General features: G+C 38.7%; 1 protein-coding gene across 1 annotated transcript in view; it reads right to left on the bottom strand.

The window, feature by feature from the left end:
- The window catches only part of PGM5 (phosphoglucomutase 5), a 191,305-nt gene that overhangs the window by 143,285 nt on the left and 26,087 nt on the right, over positions 1-21,933 (bottom strand). Inside the window, exons 3-6 of the mRNA XM_029202378.1 lie at positions 16,094-16,240; positions 12,570-12,695; positions 8,148-8,338; positions 7,392-7,546 (exon numbers count right to left, since the gene is read on the bottom strand). Of these exons, the coding sequence (XP_029058211.1) occupies positions 7,392-7,546; positions 8,148-8,338; positions 12,570-12,695; positions 16,094-16,240 (619 nt within the window). The remainder of the gene's footprint in view (positions 1-7,391; positions 7,547-8,147; positions 8,339-12,569; positions 12,696-16,093; positions 16,241-21,933) is intronic.

The raw sequence follows: 21,933 nt of genomic DNA, 5'->3' as shown, positions 1-21,933 counted from the left end.
CAAATTAAGTATACACACTGCCTCTGACCCAAAAACTCTGCTCTTGGATACACATGTGAAAGAAATTCTCACATAAATCCCAAGGGGCTATTCATTGTAATGGGAGGTAAGAGGCATGCTGAGTGTTCACGGCTGAGGGAACAGAGGTGACCTGTCGATACACACGACGCACTACTATGCAGCAGTGAGAAGCAACACACTAGATGCACACAGAGCCACTGAGAGGATCTTAACACAAAGTCTTTAGCGGAAAAAAGAAACCAAATACAATCTATTATACAGTACTAGTCCCAATCATTTAAAATACATGCGAATAAAACAACATACACAAACAAAAGGACACCCAATAAACACACATTTGTGGTTGTCTCTGGGGGAAAGGTAGTCAAAGAAAAGAGAAATACATTAATTTTTTAATAATAAGAAATGTCTCCCACTGGACAAATTACGAAAGGATTATTCAATGATGAGCATGATTAACTCAACTCACTACACCCGAGTTCCAAAAAACTAGGACAAGGATAAGACTGGGAGACAAGCGGGTAGAGATTACCAGAAAGACTGGCCATTGTACTGGTTACGCTGCTTATTCTTTGTTTGCCCCCTTCCACCTTAAGAGTCCCCATTACGTTCTATGCCCATCTCTGCCCTATTCACTTCCCTAGGAGGCTGAGCTCCACAGGTTACCCTCTGTCTTCCACTTGGGTTTGGTCAAGAGGAGGTATCAGCAGGAAATCAGAGGGTGGGAAAAGAGAGAAGTTGGGGTATTTATACCTCCCTGACAAGCTCAGTCCCTGACAACTCCAAACCTCACCAGGCTATGGTTACCCTGATCCCTCCCTTGACCCTTTAGTCCTGGGAGAATTCATAGCTTTTTGATATTGTGAGTCCTGGGATACCTCTCCATCACTTCTTGATTTTTTTGGTTTCCTTCATTATCTTCACCCATACCTCTGTGGACCAGGTCATTAAGCTACTATTACGAAATTCTTTTTAGCAAACCCTTTTGAGGGTGCCGTCTCTTTTCTCCCTTGACCCTGACCTAAATACCTATGGAGAGTTTTAGGGCAATAAGTACTCCAATAAAGGGTTTTTTCTCTCATAATTCCTATCACTCTATAGCACAAGGGATGTATGGGAGACTGAGCAATCACATATTAGCTCACAACACTATCTCTCCCCTTACTGCCGTGCATCCTGACTGACCTTGGAGACAAAATGGCACAAATCTAAAGGATGTAGCAAGGACCAAGGTCAGCATAGATCAGTAGATACTTGCAGGATTAACACTGTTTGCATTCCAATGACCGCCTGAATATGTTTAAGATAAAGCTACAGTACATATTTCACATTGGGGATTGGCAACAAATAGCTGTAGACTACATTCTGAAAAAGTAAGTATTTTCACACGTGTTATGGGCCATTTCTAATCTCAGCATCAAAGCCAGGTCCATCTGTACGTTTCCAATCTTTGATCCTACCCATAACCTCCTCAGCAAGTCCTTCCCTGGCTACCTTATCTTAGTAGGGTGTTCCACACCCGCCCATTATTATCACACCAAGTTCATTTCCCCTGAACATGCATTACAATTTGTGCTTATATTTTTTTCTTTACTTGTTATTACTCAAATTCTCCATTAGACTGTAAATTCCATCAGGGCAAGGGACAGTTTTCTAGGACGTAGAAGGCCCTTAATAAATATTTCTTCAGTGAATAAATGGTGAAAAACAGGAGTGACACAAAATGCAAAAAGAGAGTAGAAGAGGACCAATTCCCTGCACCATCATGTTTATGGGTGGTGGACCTTACATGACAGACTTTGTAGTCAAAACATACTTTTCAGATCTCGCTCCCTTGTAGTGTATACAAGGATGCTCGCTGTGTTTGAGGCTCTAAATATCTCTAACGAGGAGACTTCAAGTCTGAGTGTGTTTGCCTTATTTAAAACAGCATTCAGCACAGCCCCAAACACAGATGGGCACTTCATAAATATTACTGAAGAATGATGACACTGAGGATAATTTAATACCTCCTCATGGGGTGGAGACAGACCTTGGGCCACAAACATAGCGTGAATGTGCTTTACTTCTCAAATAATCTGAAGCAAAATTATTTCATCTGCAACCACAAATCAGACACATTCAGAATGACAAAGCCCCAAAAGAATGCCATTTTCAAGACTGAAACTGTATTATTCTGGGGTAAATGGAATCCTTGTTTCAGTGATACTGTAAGAGCAGAAATTAAAGATACTAAAAGTCTTCCCTCGGGGAACAACTGTTATCTGTGAACAATGAAAGTTTGTCTGAATAATTCATCAGCTTCAACGATGCAGGCCCCCCTTATTGGGGAATTCCAGGAGTTTGGGCAAGTGCATCATTGAATGTGTCTCAGCCACTCCGTTGCCATTCTGCCAGGGACTGGCATTTATGGGTACATTCCTATGATTTTATTAATTTAAAAAAATAACCTATATGGGAAACCACTGTCAAGATAAAATTTTGAGGGTGCATTTATTTTACTAAGAAGAAAGAAGCTTATAAAGCGTCCATCATGAGAATCCACCTGGGACTCCACAAGAGATCACATACCCAAAACAAATCACCACGTCAGAGCCCCACAGAATTCTGAATCCCAACCAGCAAGCATGAATAATCCTTTTAAATGGTCACTTACATATCAGAACAGGTCCTTTGTGAAATTTCTAAGCAAGGCCTCTGGTTTCTGACTGAAACAGAGATTTATTGGGAAGGGGGGATGAAGTGAAATCAAGAACTACTGGGAAATTTCCACGAGAAAAGAGGACAAATGGTTTTTGTTGTCAGAATAAAACCAGCCTCTCCTGGCCAGGGTTCAGAAAGCTGCTGACTACCCCACAGGAGAGTTGAGCAATATTTTCAACTGGTTTCTCAGGGACCATCCTGATTAAGTTGTAGTTATGGGGCAGATGCAATAGTTTCAAATCCTGGGTCGCTGTCTTATTAGCTGTGTAACCTTGTACAAGTCATTTAACCTCTCTGATAACTGGTTCAACATCTTTAATATGTTGAGAGTTAATGCCTACCCAATTACCTTACTAAATTATTGCAAAAATCAAGTGAGTTCAAATTTCCGAAAGTTCTTTCTAAATTATAAGATTCTGTATAAGTGGAAGGTGTTATTAAATATGCTCGCACAATATTAAATACCCCACATAGGACTCAGAAGACTCTATGACTCTGGGTTCTCCATTTCTAGCGATGGTCTGGTTTTTGCTTTGCTCTCTACAGTTTCACTGAATCTTTTTTTTTTTTTTTTTTTAAAGAAAGATATAAACAAAGGTAAAGGGGAAAAAACGGCATCATACATCCTACTTTTTGGTGCTGCTAGGCAAGAATTTTAGGCTGAGGCTTGGTTCATTACCATGACTTGATATCAATATCACCTGAGGGATAGAAGTAAAATAGGGAGCATCCCAAAGGCATGTGATTCATCTCCCCACTGATGGAAGAAGAAAACATCAATTTACAGGAACCAGTTATATTTCTAATTACTAGCAGCAAACAACTGGAAAACTAAATTTATAAAACTATTCCATTACAATAGCATGAAAAGATATAAAATACTCATGAATCAACTTAACAAAAATTGTGTAAGACTTCCACACTAAACTACAAAACATACGTAAGAGAAATTAACCTACAAAGTATGCAAAAGAAATTAAAGAAAACTAAATAAATTGAGAGATATATCACATTCACGGACTAGAAATCTCAATATTATTAAAATGCAATTCTTCCTAAATTTCTCTATGGATTCAACACAATCTCAATCAAAATCTCAACAGGCTCTGGTAAAAAAATGACAAGTTGATTCTAAAATGTACATAGAAATGCAAAGGACCTAAGATACATAACTTTGTCTATATGGAGAAAAAGAAAATAGAGTTGGAGGAGTCACCTGATTTAAACATCTACTTTAAAACTTCAATAATCAAGACAATGTAATATTGGCATAGGGATAGACAACAGATTAATGGGACAGAAGGGAGAATCTTGAAATAGACCCTCATATATATGGTCAACTGATTTTTAACAAATACATCAAGGGAAAAGTAAATTGTTTTCAATAACAACTGGATGTGGGGAAAAAGTGAACCTCACACAAAAATTAATTCAAAATCGGGACTTCCCTGGTGGCACAGTGGTTAAGAATCTGCCTGCCAATGCAGGGGACACGGGTTCAAGCCCTGATCCAGGAATATCCCACATGCTGTGGAGCAGCTAAGCCCGTGTGCCACAACTACTGGGCCTGTGCTCTAGAGCCCGCTGGCCACAACTACTGAGCCCGCGTGCCACAACTACTGAAGCCCGTGCACCTAGAGCCCATGCTCCACAGCAAAGGGAAGCCACCACAATGAGAAGCCCACACACCACAACAAAGAGTAGCCCCCACTCACCACAACTAGAGAGAAAGCCTGCATGCAGCAACGAAGACCCAATGCAGCCAAAAATTAATTAATTAATTTTCAAAAATTAATTCAAAATCATCATAGACTTAAATGTAAAAATTAAAACTACAATGATTCTAGAAGAAAACATAGGAAAAACATCTTTTTGACCTTTGGGTAAGCAAAGATTTCCTATAGAGGATAAAAAAAGTATATACCAACTATATAAGAAAAAAAATTAGCCATCATCAAAATTGAAAACTTATGCTCATCAAAAGACACCATTAAGAAAAAAAAAATGGTTCTGAAGAACCTAGGGGCAGGACAGGAATAAAGACACAGACATAGAGCATGGACTTGAGGACACGGGGAGGGGGAAGGGTAAGCTGGGACGAAGTGAGAGAGTGGCATGGACTTATATACACTACCAAATGTAAAATAGATAGCTAGTGGGAAGCAGCCGCATAGCACAGGGAGATCAGCTTGGTGCTTTGTGACCACCTAGAGGGGTGGGATAGGGAGGGTAGGAGGGAGACGCAAGAGGAAGGAGATGTGGGGATATATGTATATGTATAGCTGATTCACTTTGTTATAAAGCAGAAACTAACACACTATTGTAAAGCAAATATACTCCAATAAAGATGTTAAAAAAAATAAAGAATTTGAAAAGGAAAGTGACAGACAGGGAGAAAATGTTTGTAATACATATATCTGACAAAAGACTTATTATCCAGGGAAATCCCTGGTGGTCCAGTGGTTAGGACTCTGTACTCTCACTGCCAAGGGCCTGCTTTCAGTCTCTGGTCAGGGAACTAAGAAAGATCCCACAAGCCGGCGGTGTGGCCAAAAGAAAAAAAAAGATGTATTATTCAGAATATATAAAGAACTTCTATAAATCAATAACAAAAAGACAAACAGTGCATTTTTAATTCAGCAAATACATTCTGAACCGGTACATAACAGAAGAGCTCACAAGTGGACAATAAGCGTATGAAAATGAGCTCAACATCACTAGAACGATGTAAATCTAAACCAAAATAAGATAATATTTTGCACTCACTAGAATGGTTAAAATAAAAAACACTGACGACACCAAATGTTGTTGAGGATATGAAGCAACTAGAACTCTCACACATTGCAGATAGGAGTACATGATGGAGAATATCTTGGCAGTTTCTTGTAAAATTAAACATACATCTACCCTACAATCAGGATTCTACTCCTAGATGTTAACTAAAGAAATGTAGATGTGTCCACAAAAAGACGTGTAAGAATGCTTATAATGGCATGATTCATAGTAGCTAATAAGTGGAAACAACCCAAATGTTCATCAAGAGGAGACTGGAAAAGTAAACTGTGATATATTCATACATTGGCATACTACAGTGCAACAGAGGAGGATGAACTAGTGACAGATGCAATGGAAGTGGATGAATCAAAAAATATACATTAAATGAAAAAACCAGTAACAAACGAGTACATAGTATATGACTCTATTTATGTGAAGTTCAAGAACAGGCAAAACCTAAATACGGCAGCAGAAATTATGACAATGGGTGCCTAAGGGGCATTGAAAGGAGGATGGGGGAACTATAGGGGGTGATGGGAATGTTCTATATCTTATTCTGGATGGTTGTTACCCAGATGTATACATTTTTCAAAACTCATTGAATTGTAGCCTTAAGATTATTTATTTGACTGCATATAAGATGTACTTAATGAATGATTGAATGAATGGTAACACCATGGGGAGATAACCACACAAATCCAGAAGGTGGGATTCTGCAGGACAACTGGTCAGGTCTCTTAAAAAATTACTGTCATTAAGTAAGAGATAAAGGGATTGTGGTAGATTATAAAAGACTTAAGAGATGTAACAACCAGATGCAATGTATGGTGTTAGACAGGATGCTGCTTTGGGCAAACCCTCTATTAAAGACATTCTGGGGACACTTGGAGGAAATTTTAATATGATCTTGGTTTTAGATGACATAAAAATGTATTAATACAAAGTGGGAGATTGTTGATAGAAAAAAAAACAAGTTACAAGGCAGTATGTACTTTCAGATCTCCTTTTGGTTTTTACAAAAAGGCAAATATATATTATATATTGTGTATATTATATATGATTTAGAACTATGTATGTATATTATATATGTATATAAAGAGATCCAATAAGGAATATCAATTAACATAAGTAAGTCAGGCAGAGAGATATGGTGTTTATATTTTCTTATTTTTCTGTCTTTTCTAACTTTCCACCATAAACAAATACTGCTTCCACAATAATATACGTTGCTTGAAAATATTAGTCTCTGAAATTCACCGTTTTATAAGACAAGGTAAAAGATGGATGGATAGGGCCAGGAGAAAGAAACCTCAGACTGTTCTATCTACTAAGTGAGTCTCCTATTGGGCATTTTCCACGAGTATCTCATTTCATTCTCACAACAAACCTATGATGTATCTTCCCCGTTTTTACATAACTGATGATGATACAAACGAGCATTTTAACATAATATTACCTGACCTCAAGACTCATGTTCTTTCCACCTCACTTACATATTTAGTAAGTTTTCTTACTAAACATTTGTGAAGTATTTACTATGAACCAGGCATTCTGTTACATGTTTTACAAGAATCACCTCAATCCTACCTCATAACAATCCATGTAAGGATGATACTGTTATAACCCTCGTTTTAAAAATAAGAAAACAGAGGCACAGAAATCAAGTAAGTCCCCCAAGTTCCCAACAGCTAAAAAGTAGCAGAACCAAGAATCAAGTTCAGGCCACCTGATTCTTCACACACCTACCCAGTATACTACAGCATGTCTCTAAGTTCCCATGCTTTCAACAAGTTCCCAGTGGAGTAGGGGAGTATGAGTGACAGCTACCAGCAAAGGGAACATTGATATCAGAGGCCTGCCATGAAGGCTTTCATGGTGACATCCTTGCTTACCTGTCCAGGGCTGTGCTGGTGGGCATACTCCTCCCAAACCCTCGGACCCCCATCTGACGGAAATACGGAATGCAAGAGAGGTTGGCAGCAATGATGGCCAGGGAGTCGGAAGGGCTCACGAAGAAGCCATTTTGGCCTAGGATCATATAACGGTCCTGTGGGAAAGAATGTGTGAAAATGTTCAGGCAAAGGCATCTGCCGCCAGCAGCCCATTCCCATCATCATTACAAGCCACTTTACTGCCATTCCACATTTAAACAACATAAAACAACTTGAATGAGGCCAAAGAGGGCATGGGAAACCAACATCTCTGAATATTACAGGGCCCACGATCTTGACACGACTGGGAATATATCCCACCTGTCGAAATGTGGATGACTTCCTCAGGCTTCAGTAGCCTCTATATTCTTAATTCACACTTTCCCCCAAACATAATGGAGAACAGAGATTATTGCTAAAATAGCTCGCTTCTTAACATGGTGATTTCAACAAAATCAGCCATAATAAAGATGTATTGCATGAATTTTTTAAAAAAAGAAATAACCTCTTTATAACATAAGCTTACTTGAAAAAAGAAAAGTAATGGCTATTTAAGCACAATGCTTGGCCATTAGATAGAAGGGCAGATGCAGAGCCAGTTAGGGCTCATATGCCCCATACATGTCAGCCCCAGAGGTATCCAATAGCTCTCTGGTTTCCAGTGCTTGGCTCATTATATAGCAAAAGGACCAGCAGGCAGAAAACTTTCCTACTTACCCCATCAGCATCAAATGCAGCTCCAAACCCATATTCCCCTCCTTTCATAGCTTCCAGAAGGGTCGTTGCATATGTCAGGTTGGGGTCAGGATGCTGCCCTCCAAAATCTTCCAGGGGAACACAGTTGATTGCAGAATTGGCTGGGGCCCCCAGCTCATCACACAGGACTTTTCTCACATACGGTCCCATAACTGAAAAAAATATACAGCAATATGAGATCTTTGCAGAACCTCTGCCCCCACCCCCCCCCACAACCAAGGGTGTTTTGCTCTGCTTAGAACAAGAAGGTTACTTAATAGCTCAAGAAAAAAAAAGATAAATTCTACAAGTTTTCTCAAGACACAACACAGAATAATATTTACTTCAACTACTACTCATTGAGCATCTGCTATGTGCCAGTGACTGTGTCAGGCATATAGAAGTTGTATTCAATAATCCAGTTCCATGAAATTTCTCTCCAAAACTTATCTAAAATATTGCCAGAAATAAATCAACTACCTAACAATGATTTATTGACTGTTACTTTTTATGTACGAAAAGCTTCAGCTGAACATATGCAAAAGCACTAATAGGCCCTAGCAACATTCTTTGTCTCTACAGTCGTTTTAACTCTGCCAAGTGTATAATTAAACACTGTAAAACACGGAAGCACATAAAACTAAGCACATTTTACAAAATAAATGTTAAGGAGCTGTGTTTTCCAGTTCAACACACAGTCGTGGAGTGCCTAACACAGGACTCCTATGTGAAGAATGGAGGGCATCAAGGGATGCAAAGCACCCAATTCCAACATTACTGGGCTCTCAATCTAGCAGTGGGATGAGTCAAATCTACAGGTGAGTGACTGCAATGGTAAGACTAGTTCTATTCAATGTATATTTATGAAATAATACAATCCAATGGCTTGAAAGAAGAAATGACCACAGGCAAGGCTTCAAGAAGAAGGCAGCATTTCTGGGAGGACTTGGAAGAATATAAATTTGACAGGAGTGAGGACGCCATCCAAATGGAAAGAACACTATAAGCAAGGGAACGGAGCCTGGGGTAGAACATACAGCAAGCACACTTCGGGATCAGCACATAATCCTGTTGGCTGAAATATATCAAAGTACTGCTTTCCATTTATTTTCCACTAATACAATTCAAACCTCAAAGAGTGAACATCTTTTGATTTTTCCTGCCCAGCACCCCTTTCCCCTTCCTCCGGTAGCAGCATCTTGGGTTTCCTTTGGAGAACCAATCCTTTTCCCGTCTCAGTTCATGTGATCAGGATGTGGCTAAACCTTACTTACCCTAAGGCTGGGGAGGTGACCTAAGTCTGCCACTCAGTATCCTCCATCCCTCAACCAGAGTGACTGATTCAGAGACGAACGCACAGTACAAGCTAGGCAATGCGGCTCAAATCTGAAACATCACTCAAACTGTTTGGAAAGAGAAGCTGTCTTCCCTCTAGGCCAGATAAAGCTAAGGTAAGAAACTGAAAGAGCCTTTTCTGGGGAAAAGAACCAGCCCAATAGGAAAAAGCAAAACAGCCCAGCCAGAAGACCTCAGAGTGAAGCCCTTGGAAGATAAGTTCCACACATGGGCTCAGAGCTCCCAACAAAATTTTTAGTACCTCCCTCTTAAACATGCCAGGCAGCCAACGACCACCAAACTTTTGAGGAATGCATCTAACATGAGACCAAAACAAAGAGAGTAAAGAGCAACCTGGAGAAAGCAGAAGCTACACAGAGAGAAAAAATATTTTAAAGTATATTTCAGTCATATCCTAATAGAGATCAACAAGATGTGACAGAATGGCTAAAACTGAAGAGACTGACAATACCAAGTGTTGGTGAGGACATGGAGAAACTGAAGCCTTCATACTCTGCTGGTATTGCAAACGGTACACTTTGGAAAACAGTTTGGCAGTTTCTTATTAAGTTAAACATATACATCATATGACCCAGCATTTCCACTCCTAGGTATTTATCCATCCAAGACAAAGGAAATCATATATCCCCATAAAGAACTTGTTCATAAATCTTTATAGCAGCTTTGTTTTGTAGTAGCCAAAACGTAAAAATAACCCTAATTGTATCAACTGGTGAATGGATAAACAATATGTAGTATATCCTTACTATGGAATACTACTCAACAGTAACAAGGAATAACTACTGATATATACAACACCATGAAGGCATCTCTAAAACATTATGGTGAGTGAAAGAAGCCTGAAGAAAAAGGCTACATATTGTATGCTTCCATTTAAATGGCTTTCTGGAAAAGGCAAAACTGGGGCAGTTGGGGGGGGCGTGGTGGACAAAAAGCAGATGACTGATTGCCAGGGACTAGGGGAAGGAGGAGGGGTAAGACTATAAAGAGCCACAAAAGAACTTGTGGAAGTGAGAGAAATATTCCATATCTTGATTGTCAGAGTGGTTACATGACTATATATGTTTGTCAATCCTCATGAAACTGTATACCAACCAGGTATCAATTTTACTACATATAAATTATATACCTCAGTAAACCTGACTTATTAAAAAAAGATATGGCATTCATGAAAGATGAATAGGAAGCTATTTTTAAAAAGAGATTATTTGGAAAACAAAACAAAAGTTTTGGGAAATTAAAAATATGATAGTGGAATGAAAAACTTAACGGAAAGACTTGGAGATAAAGCTGAGGAAATCCCCCAGAAAGTAGCAAAAAACAAAGAGAAAGAAAATGGGTGGTGGGGAAAAGAATAGGATAATTAAAGGATCAGTCAAGTAGGGCCAATATCTAAACAACAGCCATTCTGGAAAGGAAGGAAAGAGAAAATAATGGAGGAAATCATCCAAGAAGTAATGTAAGAAAATTTCCCAGAATTAAAGGACACAAGTTTCTAGATTAAGAGGATCCTCCAAGTTCTCAGCACAATAGAGGAAAACAGTCTCACACTAAGACTCATCATTGTGAAAAGAAGGAACACTGAAGATATGTCAAAGGCCCGAAAAGCCACCAGAAAAGAACAAAGAAAGATTTCATACCATAGATTAAAAATCAGAACAGCATCAGATTTCTCAAGTTCAGTAGTAATAGCTAGAAGACAATGGAGCAATGCCCTCAAACTTCTGAAGAAAAGTAATAGCCAACCTAGATTTCTATATCCAGATAAATAGCAATTCAGAGTGAGCACAGAAAAAAGCCATTTTCAGATATGCAATGACTCAAAACATTTACCTCCCATGAGCTTTCTCTCACAGAGTTCCTGGAGAACTTGTTCCTCCAAAATGTAGGAGTAAATCAAGAAAGTGGAAGACAAAGGATCCAGAAATAGGAGAGTCAGCATAAGAAAGGGGTAAAGGGAATTACAGGATGATGCTAAGTGGAGATTCCAGGACAACAGCAGCTCACAGAGCAACCAGTGCAGAGCAGAGGAGATCCCAGGTCTCCAGGAAAATGAAGTGAGAGAAGATTTAGACACTGGGAGAATATGAGGGTTAAGAGTGGTAAATACACTTCACAAAACCTAAACAGTGAGAAAACAGGACAATTACTAATTCCACAGAAGAAGTTGTATGTAAGGAAAATATTATTACAGTATTTTTCATGGCTCAGCAGTGTTATGATAATGTAGACAGTAGATACTGATCTTCCCAAAATGATGATATAATTAGTTTAAGGAAGTGTGCTTGGATTTAGTGACTGGAGAGGGTGAAAACGAGCTGCCACCTCATCTTCCATGGTATGAAATCAGTAATGCCCCAAACTGAAAAATCAACAAGGAGCATTATATTCATAGTATTTAGTAACAGGAAGACCAATACTTTAAAAAAAAAAAAAAAACACTGAAAGAGTTTAAAGAAAAAAGGTAGCCTCTGAAAAGTAGGAAATTGGGGGAAGGAGTTGGGAATGGATTTTTTCATAATAAACTTTGAACTATTTGACCTTTTAAACTGTGTACGTATCAAAAACAATTTTAAGGGCTTCCCTGGTGGCGCAGTGGTTGAGAGTCCGCCTGCCGAGGCACGGGACACGGGCTCGTGCCCTGGTCCGGGAGGATCCCACATGCCGCAGAGCGGTTGGGCCCATGAGCCATGGCCGCTGAGCCTGCGCGTCCGGAGCCTGTGCTCCGCAACGGGAGAGGCCACAACAGTGAGAGGCCCGCGTACCACACACACACAAAAAAAACAATTTTAATAACTACTGTTTTGCTATCTCCACTCTAACAGTCATAGCCTCAAAACCTTTTGTTCAAGCTTTGTTTTCATTTGCATCAAAAGAGAGAAATTAGAGCCCTCAAGTTTTCCAGAGCATCCCAAATACCTGAACACACACACACACTGTATGAATATCTATAAATCCAGCCTTCCTCTTAATCCCAGAAACCCAACACACACTGAGGTCTCCTTTACCATTTCTTGCCCACCACTTGGTAGGAGAACACGCATTTACCTCCATGCATGGCATCAATCCGGATCTTCAGTTGGCTGGGCCCAGTCAGCAAACTCTTGATGGCATTAAAGTCAAAGATGGTCCGAAGGAGGTTGAGATAGATATCCACTGGGTCCACTATCTCCACTAAGGATAGGAAAGCAAAAGGAGACACCAGTGACTACCCACGAAGGATACTTGGAAGCATAAAAATGCATGAAATTAGGATCACAATCACATCATAACCCAGACATTTACATGGGAAGCGAAGCATCCATTTGCAGACAAAATCACAAATTAAAGCACAATCAAGATGCTGCAAAGTTTGCAGGTGATCAAAAGGTGTAAAAAATCTCAAGTTATAAATTCTTCTTTGCAAGTGAAAAAATCAACCACAAGAATAAAGTAGCTAAGATAAAACTATGCCTATTGTCGCTACTCCCACCTTCTTTCCCTCCCCCAAACTGCAACACCTCAAATGCTAAGAGGCATCTTGGCACAGCCGGTTGCCTCTCCTGTGGGGAATGGCCAAAGAATGACTCAACTGGCCTGAAACAAATCAAGAAGTGACCTCCGCAATGACTCCTACTTTCCAAATGCCATGGTGCCAACCAGATCCAGGTTCTGAATTGGTGGTGAAGGATATTTTTCCGAGTTTGTGTGAAGTCTCCTGCATGCCCAGTCTAGTACCAGTTTCAGGGTGAGCACCAGCTATTTAGAAATCCTCATTAAACACAAATGTTCTCCAGTGTCCTGCACCACCCAATGACCAGGCATGCAAAACAAGTCTTTTCCACTTATTTCACAGATTCATAAAGCCCAGAATACATCACATTTTTCAACCTTGGCAATCAGTACATAATTAATACTCAGAAAGTACTTTTCCTAGAAGCAATAAATATTTTATTTTAGGCACTAAAATTTGTCCACGAGCCCTGCTTTTTAAATTCGTAGTTAAATTTTGAAACTTATGTATGCTGTTTCTCAAATTTTTCAAAAAACATACTACTTTAGAATCCTGAAACACTTAAACCTGCACTAAAGATATTACCAATCCACCTTTAATAATTTTTAGTAAATCCAGGTGCAATATTTGATGGATGAGATTTTATATGTAATATGAAACTGTCCCTTCGTCTAGTCAAATACATGTCTAAAAATACTTTTTCTTGCACTTAAATCAAGGTAGTATGTGTGTCCATTCAAATATAATGTAATTACCGTTTACAGAACACAGATAGTTTTTAATCATCTTTTGATATTTGGAGGATATTAATCTATAAGATAAATTAAAAGTTAATCTATATGAACTGTACATCTAAAAATGATTAACATGATATACTTTACGTTACATATATTTTACCACAATAAAAAACTAATCTATAAAATAAAAGGTTATGGTTTGAAGTTTTACTCACTCTACAATTTAGGATATTTTTGGCAATTATTTCATTCTGGTTCTTTTCAGAAATTCCTGAACCACTTGTCTAAATACATTTGGTATTTATAGCAGATAACACATAGTACCAAACAGAAATGTAAAAAACAAGGAAGCAAGTAGAATTCCATGAAAACTGAAAGTTCACATCACATAGTTCATGCTCTTCACCCTTTAAGGTGAAATGTCAAAGACTGATTTGTTTCCAATTAACTCAAGCCTTGCTCAACATTTAAAACAGCAAGAACACAGTACATAAATTATCCCAAATAATTATCTCCAAATTCTTCTTGGGAGCCAGGGAATGTCTCTATCTACCTCGTGGTATCTGTAGCATTATAGAAAACTCATCAAGCTAGCAATGTGGCTGGAGCAGTGGGCCTGAATCTGAGCTCACCAAACATCTGGGTCTCTTGGACAACAAATACAATTGTGAAGATACCATAAATAAATAAAATTTCTTCCTGATGGTAATACCTGCTTTTTCTTAGTCATCTTATTTGCCAGTCCTTCTAAACATATGTAATCAAGTACACTTAAATCATTTGTTTAACATAAAATATCCCTTGCGGACTTCCCTGGTGGTGCAGTGGTTAAGAATCCACCTGCCAATGCAGGGGACACTGTTTCGAGTCCTGGTGCGGGAAGATCCCACATGCTGCGGAGCAACTAAGCCCGTGTGCCACAACTACTGAGCCTGCACTCTAGAACCTGCGAGCCACAACTAATGAGCCCGTTTGCCACAACTACTGAAGCCCGTGCACCTAGAGCCCGTGCTCCGCAACAAGAGAAGCCACCGCAATGAGAAGTCTGCGCACCGCAAGGAAGAGTAGCCCCCGCTCGCCGCAACTAGAGAAAGCCTGCGTGCAACAACGAAGACTCAACACGGACATATACATACATACACACATACATACATACATATATACATAAATAAAATTTGAAAATAAATAAATAAATAAAATATCCCTTGCTTTTAGTTGTCAAGCAATTGTGCAAGCGTGTGTGTGTGTGTGTGTGTGTGTGCGTGCAAACTCTCAACTAGATTAGTAAAATCAGGAACTGTTGCTTCCAATAAATATCACATGGTTTTCAATTAATTTCCGCTCACTAGCTAAGCAAGCAATTGACTCAAAATCTTCCAAGACAAATGTGGTAGAGTTGGCCCAACACTGTGACTCCAAACAGTCCATTTCAATCTCTTTTCTGTCCCTAAAATACCATGTGGCCATGAGCCAGGTATTTCACCTTTTTAACTAAATTAAATTACTTGTAAAATAAGGATACCATCTTAACACAAACTGGATTTAAGCTTATAGGGGCATTGAAGGAGTAAAAAATTGTTAGTTTTATTGCTACTTATATGCCTTCTAGGAAAAAAACAATAGGATAATATAAAGGGTGAAAAAATGATATGCATATACATGGCATTAATGTTGTTATATGGTTCAATATTAATCTACAAATTGAAAGGTTATAATGGAGGACTTAGAGGCTTTATTCATTCTACAATACAGGATAATATTTTTTGACAACTTCATCCCAGTTTTTCAATTCTTGAACCATTTTCCTAAATCCATTTGGTACTTTGTAAATTCCTTTGTAAAATCTCCTAACACGGAATGTAATATAGAGCAGGTGATCATCAATTGTGCATTGAATCAACATGAACTGCGTGGTTCTGGCTTGGAAAAGAAATGCCTACCTTCCATGGGAAATTTTAATAACCCCACTACCTTTTAAGGTCTCTTCTTAATTATCTAAAGTATTTCGGTATGTTCACCTTAATTGCTTAGAAAAGCAAAGACACGTTTTGGCTTCACAGCCTATTCCTGGAACACTGTAAAAGAGTCAGCCATGAAATGTTCCCTATGTCAAAAATGATAGAGAGTTTGGAAAGTCGTTTTTGAAAGTTTGCCAGTTCTAAGTATCTTGGCTGCCTTTATTTCTCTCTGCACCACACTCACATTACATCTAATTATCAAGTGCCACTCCTGAGATTGATAATTCTATCACTTTCGTGTGTGCTTTTCCCTGAAGAAAAACCCAGAGTCACCCCCATCCACGGAGTTATTCTGATTTCTTCAAAATACAGTTTCTCTGTTACCTCTAAACGGTTTGAATTTGTTCTCCAGGTCAAACTCTTGTCTTCCTAGTCGAGACAGGTCGATTCGTAAATCAGGGCATATGGCGTATTCCTCGATTGTTTTGCTGATCTGATAGATTTTGTCTGAGACGACATCTGGCGCAGGACCTAAAATTTGAAAATAATGCACCACCGAAAATAAATCTGCTTAAAAATTAAATCAGAGAAATGTTAGTTCTTCCTCCACCAAGCAGGAGAAAGATTCATTTTTGCTCTAGACAACGGTCACCAGTTCACAGTTCGATGTACCTCGATATTTCTTATCCTTCCACTCTGGAGGAAACGTGGCCAGCCTCACCTGTTCCATGTAGGCCAATAACCCACATGTTGGTTTGTTTTAATCCACTTCTAAACAATGATATGTCTTCCCTAAAAATAGTTGCACACCTGCCAGGGAGACCTGGTTATGTCATCAGCTTTATTCAGGATATGAGACACAAACAGGATATGCATTTGACAGAACTGAGGGATTCCAGATTTTAACTGCAGCTTCCCAAGTGCACCTAGAGAAAGAAAATACGATTTCTACTCCCAGATCTGCTGCCTATTTGATGCATAAGCTGACCAGGGTACATTATTTTCCCCAACTCACACTCTCTAGTGACTCCCAAGTTTTTAAAGTGAGGTTTAAAATATCTGATGCACTTCCTCACAAGGTCAAGCTGACAGTTAAGGTGAAGTGATAGGCTTTAAATGAACTGAACATGAAATCAATGGTTGTCCTCCTTTTTCTTTTCTTTTTAATTTTTATATCTTCATGCAAGCAACTTTAGGTTTTTTACAACGAGTTTGGGAATCAAATAAATAAGTAGATTGAAAGATCTAAAACATAAATAATTGATAACTTTGTATATTGATCTCACTCACCAGCTATATTATAACTTTCTACCGAACAGAAATTATTTCTTGATTTCTTTTATATCCCAGCGCTTGGAGCTACACTGTCCAATTCAATAGCTGCTAGCCACATGTGGCTCTTGAACATTTGAAATGTGACTAGTCAAATTGACATGTGCTGCAGTTACAAAATACACATCAAATTTTGAAGAGTTAATAGAAAAATAGAATACATTAATAATTTTTATAGTAACATGCTGAAGTGATAATATTTTGGATATATTAAGTTAAATAAAATATATTATTCATTTCACCGGCTTCTTTTTACTTTTTTAGGTAGCTACTAGAAAATTTTTAATTACAAATGTGGCTCACAATATATTTCTTTCTTTTTTTTTAACATCTTTATTGGAGTATAATAGCTTTACAATGGTGTGTTAGTTTCTGCTTTATAACAAAGTGAATCAACTATACATATACATATATCCCCATATCCCCTCCCTCTTGCATCTCCCTCCCCCACTCCCTATCCCACCCCTCTATGTGGTCACAAAGCACCGAGTTGATCCCCCTGAGCTATGTGGCTGCTTCCCACTAGCTATCTATTTTACATTTGATAGTGTATATATGTCCATGCCACTCTCTCACTTCATCCCAGCTTACCCTTCCACCTCCCCGTGTCCTCAAGTCCATGCTCTATGTCTGCGTCTTTATTCCTGTCCTGCCCCTAGGTTCTTCAGAACCATTTTTTTTTTATTCCAGGTATATATATTAGCATGCGGTATTTGTTTTTCTCTTTCTGACTTACTTCACTCTGTATGACAGACTCTAGGTCCATCCAGCTCACTACAAATAACAATTCCATTTCTTTTTATGGCTGAGTAATATTCCATTGTATATATGTACCACATCTTCTTTATCCATTCATCTGTCGATGGGCACTTAGGTTGCTTCCATGTCCTGGCTATTGTAAATAGAGCTGCAATGAACATTTTGGTACATGACTCTTTTTGAATTATGGTTTTCTCAGGGTATATGCCCAGTAGTGGGATTGCTGGGTCATATGGTAGTTCTATTTGTAGTTTTTTAAGGAACCTCCATACTGTTCTCCACAGTGGCTGTATCAATTTACATTCCCACCCACAGTGCAAGAGGGTTCCCTTTTCTCCACACCCTCTCCAGCATTTATTGTTTGTAGATTTTTTGATGATGGCCATTCTGACTGGTGTGAGATGATACCTCACTGTGATTTTGATTTGCATTTCTCTAATGATTAGTGATGTTGAGCATCCTTTCATGTGTTTGTTGGCAATCTGTGTATCTTCTTTGGAGAAATGTCTATTTAGGTCTTCTGCCCATTTTTGGATTGGGCTGTTTGTTTTTTTTGATGTTGAGCTGCATGAGCTGCTTCACGATATATATCTATTGGACAGTGCTGCCTTAGAGCATAGCACTGCTACCGTCTCCCAAAGAAGGTTCACTGAACATATAAAAAGGAATAATGACCAAACTCATCAAGTTGCATACCTTAAATATGTGCCGGTTTTTTATATATCAATTACATCTCAATAAAGCGGGGGGAGAGGGGGGAAAGGAATAGCAATAGCACCATTTCAGTGGATTGAAAAGAGCCTAGTAGATTTTACCCACGTTTTCTCACATAGGAAAAGTGAAGACCACAAAGAAGTAAACATAGCCCTTCTCAGCTTCACTCCTTACCATTTTGTATTCTTTTGCAAAACTTAAAAAGTAAAGAGTGCTATTTACTTTTTGCATTTGTTTATGCTTGCCAGATGATACACGTCTATCCCTCTGCCTCCCAGGCACCACACTATGTTCTTGGGATGTTTCCATCACATTTTAAAAGTCTCCATCTGAGTTTGTTTGCCAAAGCACACTGATTTCCAAAAGCAACACTGATAACCTCTGAGTTCATCAGCATCCTCTGCATCCCTTTACATCTTCCCAGTTCTTGGCATCTTCCACTCCAGTGACCTCCCTCTTCATTTTAGTCAATTCCTAGTACAGTCATACCATAAGTATTATTGTCTTTTGATATGCTTCTTGCAAAAATATCAAATTTGAGTACCTTAATCCCACAAATTCCTAATCTTTCATCTACCCTACTTTGTACCCCTGTGAACCTGTTCCTCATTCCTATACTGATGCCCAACATCACTTGATTACTCCCAGGCCATCGGTCCATTTCATTTCACTGGTCTCTTATCCCAGAAGGATCCTATGGTCTAGCAGTTGAGCCTTGCCTTTGTTAGTACAATAAGACAAGTCAACATTTGTTGAAACTTACACATACCACCTTTCACATCGTACGTGGAATTCAGCATTCACAAAAAGCAGATGAAGTAAGAATTATTAGTATCCTCATTTTCCAAATAAGGAAACTGAAATTGGAAGAAGTGACCTTAACAGAGGTCACATCACTCATGTGACAGAGGCTGGGTTTGACTCCTAATAGTCTGATGTCAGCTCAGAGACTCTTAACAACTACCAGCCCACCTTATGCTCTGCCATGCCCACACTGCCATTCCCCAGTCCCGGGACATCACCACCATCTGCTCCATTGCCGCTATTCCCACACTCCCCCCATGCATTGCTGAAGGCAGTCATGAAATTACACCAACTGGCTCCCCCGAAGAATGAGACTGCTTAACTTCAACTCGGTCCTCACAACCCCGCAGGAATCCTCAACAAATTTCCCAGAGGACCTTTATGAAAACATCTCCATTTATCCCCTTCTCTATCCTTTCCCCATTATCTTAGCAAGTTACATTTCCTCTTCTTCTTTTTCAACAGATATAGGCAACTATTTCCCAAAACTTCCACTCTGTACCCTCAAAGTGCTTCTTTCCCTCATCTCTGCCTCCTTACTCAGAAGTTCTACCTACTTCTTGGAATCTAGGCTCCAAATGAGCTCCACAGCTTATGAGTTCTGTGACACTGGGCAAGGTTTTTAAACCATGAGGATTAAATGAGAACATGTATGTAAAGTTCTGACTATGAAGCTTGGCACACTGTAATTATTCAAAAAAATCAGTATTTTTATTACTGATTCCTTTTGTCCTCTAGCACCTTCTCCCCTATTTAAAAACATGCTCAGAAAGGTCCTGTCCTCTAAATAATTTAAAAGCAACATAGCTTTAGATGTGTCCTATTTCCCTGGATGTGCCTACTAATTCTATAGACACTTAGCTTTTAACTTATGCCATAAGATGTATTTGTATGACACCCCATAGAAGAGATGAATGTCTGCAACTTCAGATGAAGGATAACATGATAAAAGTCACTCTAAGTGGGAAGAAACCAACTGAATCTCTCCATGCCATCAGGAATGTTAGTCTCATTAATGATGCCAAGACATGTAAACATGAAGAATTAAATGCAAGAGGAAGGACTTTCAACAGAGTTAAAGGCTAAACGATAAGTTCAACCCCCTCCCCCTATTCAGGATATGACTGAACAGGTTCCATAACCTCCTGTAATTCGGTCTACGAAATGGTTATTTAAATAATATCTTCCCCTTTTGTGCCTCACAAGTTATCATAGAGATGACTGAGATTCTCTTGCAAGACACGAAGTCAGGCATTAATTTAAATGCTTAAATACATTATTTAGTTTGGCAACTTATATATTACATTGCTCTACAAATTCCCATTTTCTGAGCTCATGAAATGGCCTGTGTTATCAGTGTGCAGAACACCTACACATTGCATATTTCTTCCTGAAATATCCAGTAGCTGCTGTAAGACTAGATGTTGGCCCTAGGTGTGCTTCTTAGTGAAGCAGCGTTTCTTGAATCACACTTTCAAGAATGAGGCTCCTCATAAGGTGTTTTTTTTTTTCACGATGTGAGTAATGTTCTTTCTTTGGATAATGTCCAAAATGGCTGCAGGGAGGGGGCAATCATGTACTTCCCCTTCAGGACGTGCTATTGCCTGGGCCAGGAATGCTTCATAATGGCAACAGTTGTTGGTTAAAATTCAGCTCCCACCCACATATACACGAAGACTCAGTATTCTAGATTAAAAGAGATTTAAGAGACTTAAAAAACAAATGCAGGGGGATGGGATGAATTGGGAGATTGGGATTGACATATTTACACTACTATGTATAAAATAGGTAACTAATGAGAACCTACTACATAGCACAGGTAACTCTATTCAGTGCTCTGTGGTGACCTAAATGGGAAGGAAACCTTAAAAAGAGGGGATATATGTATACATATAACTAATTCACTTTGCTGTACAGCAGAAAGTAACACAACATTGTAAAGCAACTATACTCCAATAAAAATTAATTTAAAAAATAAATAAAATTTAAATTTAAAAAAACAAATGAAATGCATGGTCCTGGGATAAAACTTGGTTTGAACAAAACAGATGTAAATAACATCTGGGGGATACTTGGAAAATTCTGAATACAGATTAGGTTTTAGATGATATTACAGAATTAGTATTATTTTTGTTAGGTGTGATCATGCAGTTATATAGGAATACGTCTTTATTTTAAAGAGATGTCAGAAATATTTGGGTGCAAAATATCTTCCTGCTGTAATTTACCTTAAAATTCTTCAGAGGAAAAAAACTAAGCAAAATGGAAAAACAAAGTAATGGATACATGGTATCCATTTATTATCCTTCCTACCTTTACATATGTTCAAAAAATTTTTTAATTCACCCCTATACATGTATCCCACCCCACTAGGACTTCTAAACTATAAATTTCTATAAATATAAGAAAAAGTGAAATAATTCTAGGCATGTCAGTGAGAGAAAGTCAACACTATAGGAAAGAGAGAATGTAGGACTTATGCTAAGGAGCCATCTGTCTGACCATGGGACCTTGAGCAAACAGCCTCTCAGGGCTTTGATTTCTTCACCTATAAAATGACAGGAATGATCTAAATGATTTTGAGGGTCCGTTCCAACTTTAAAATCCAGAGTCCT

The sequence above is a fragment of the Monodon monoceros genome, unplaced genomic scaffold, assembly GCF_005190385.1.
Source record: "Monodon monoceros isolate NGI ecotype Baffin Bay Population unplaced genomic scaffold, NGI_Narwhal_1 Super_Scaffold_5, whole genome shotgun sequence".
In the NCBI taxonomy this organism is placed as follows: domain Eukaryota; kingdom Metazoa; phylum Chordata; class Mammalia; order Artiodactyla; family Monodontidae; genus Monodon; species Monodon monoceros.
Note: the sequence above shows the minus strand (reverse complement) of the source record. Positions and strands in the feature narration are given on the sequence as shown.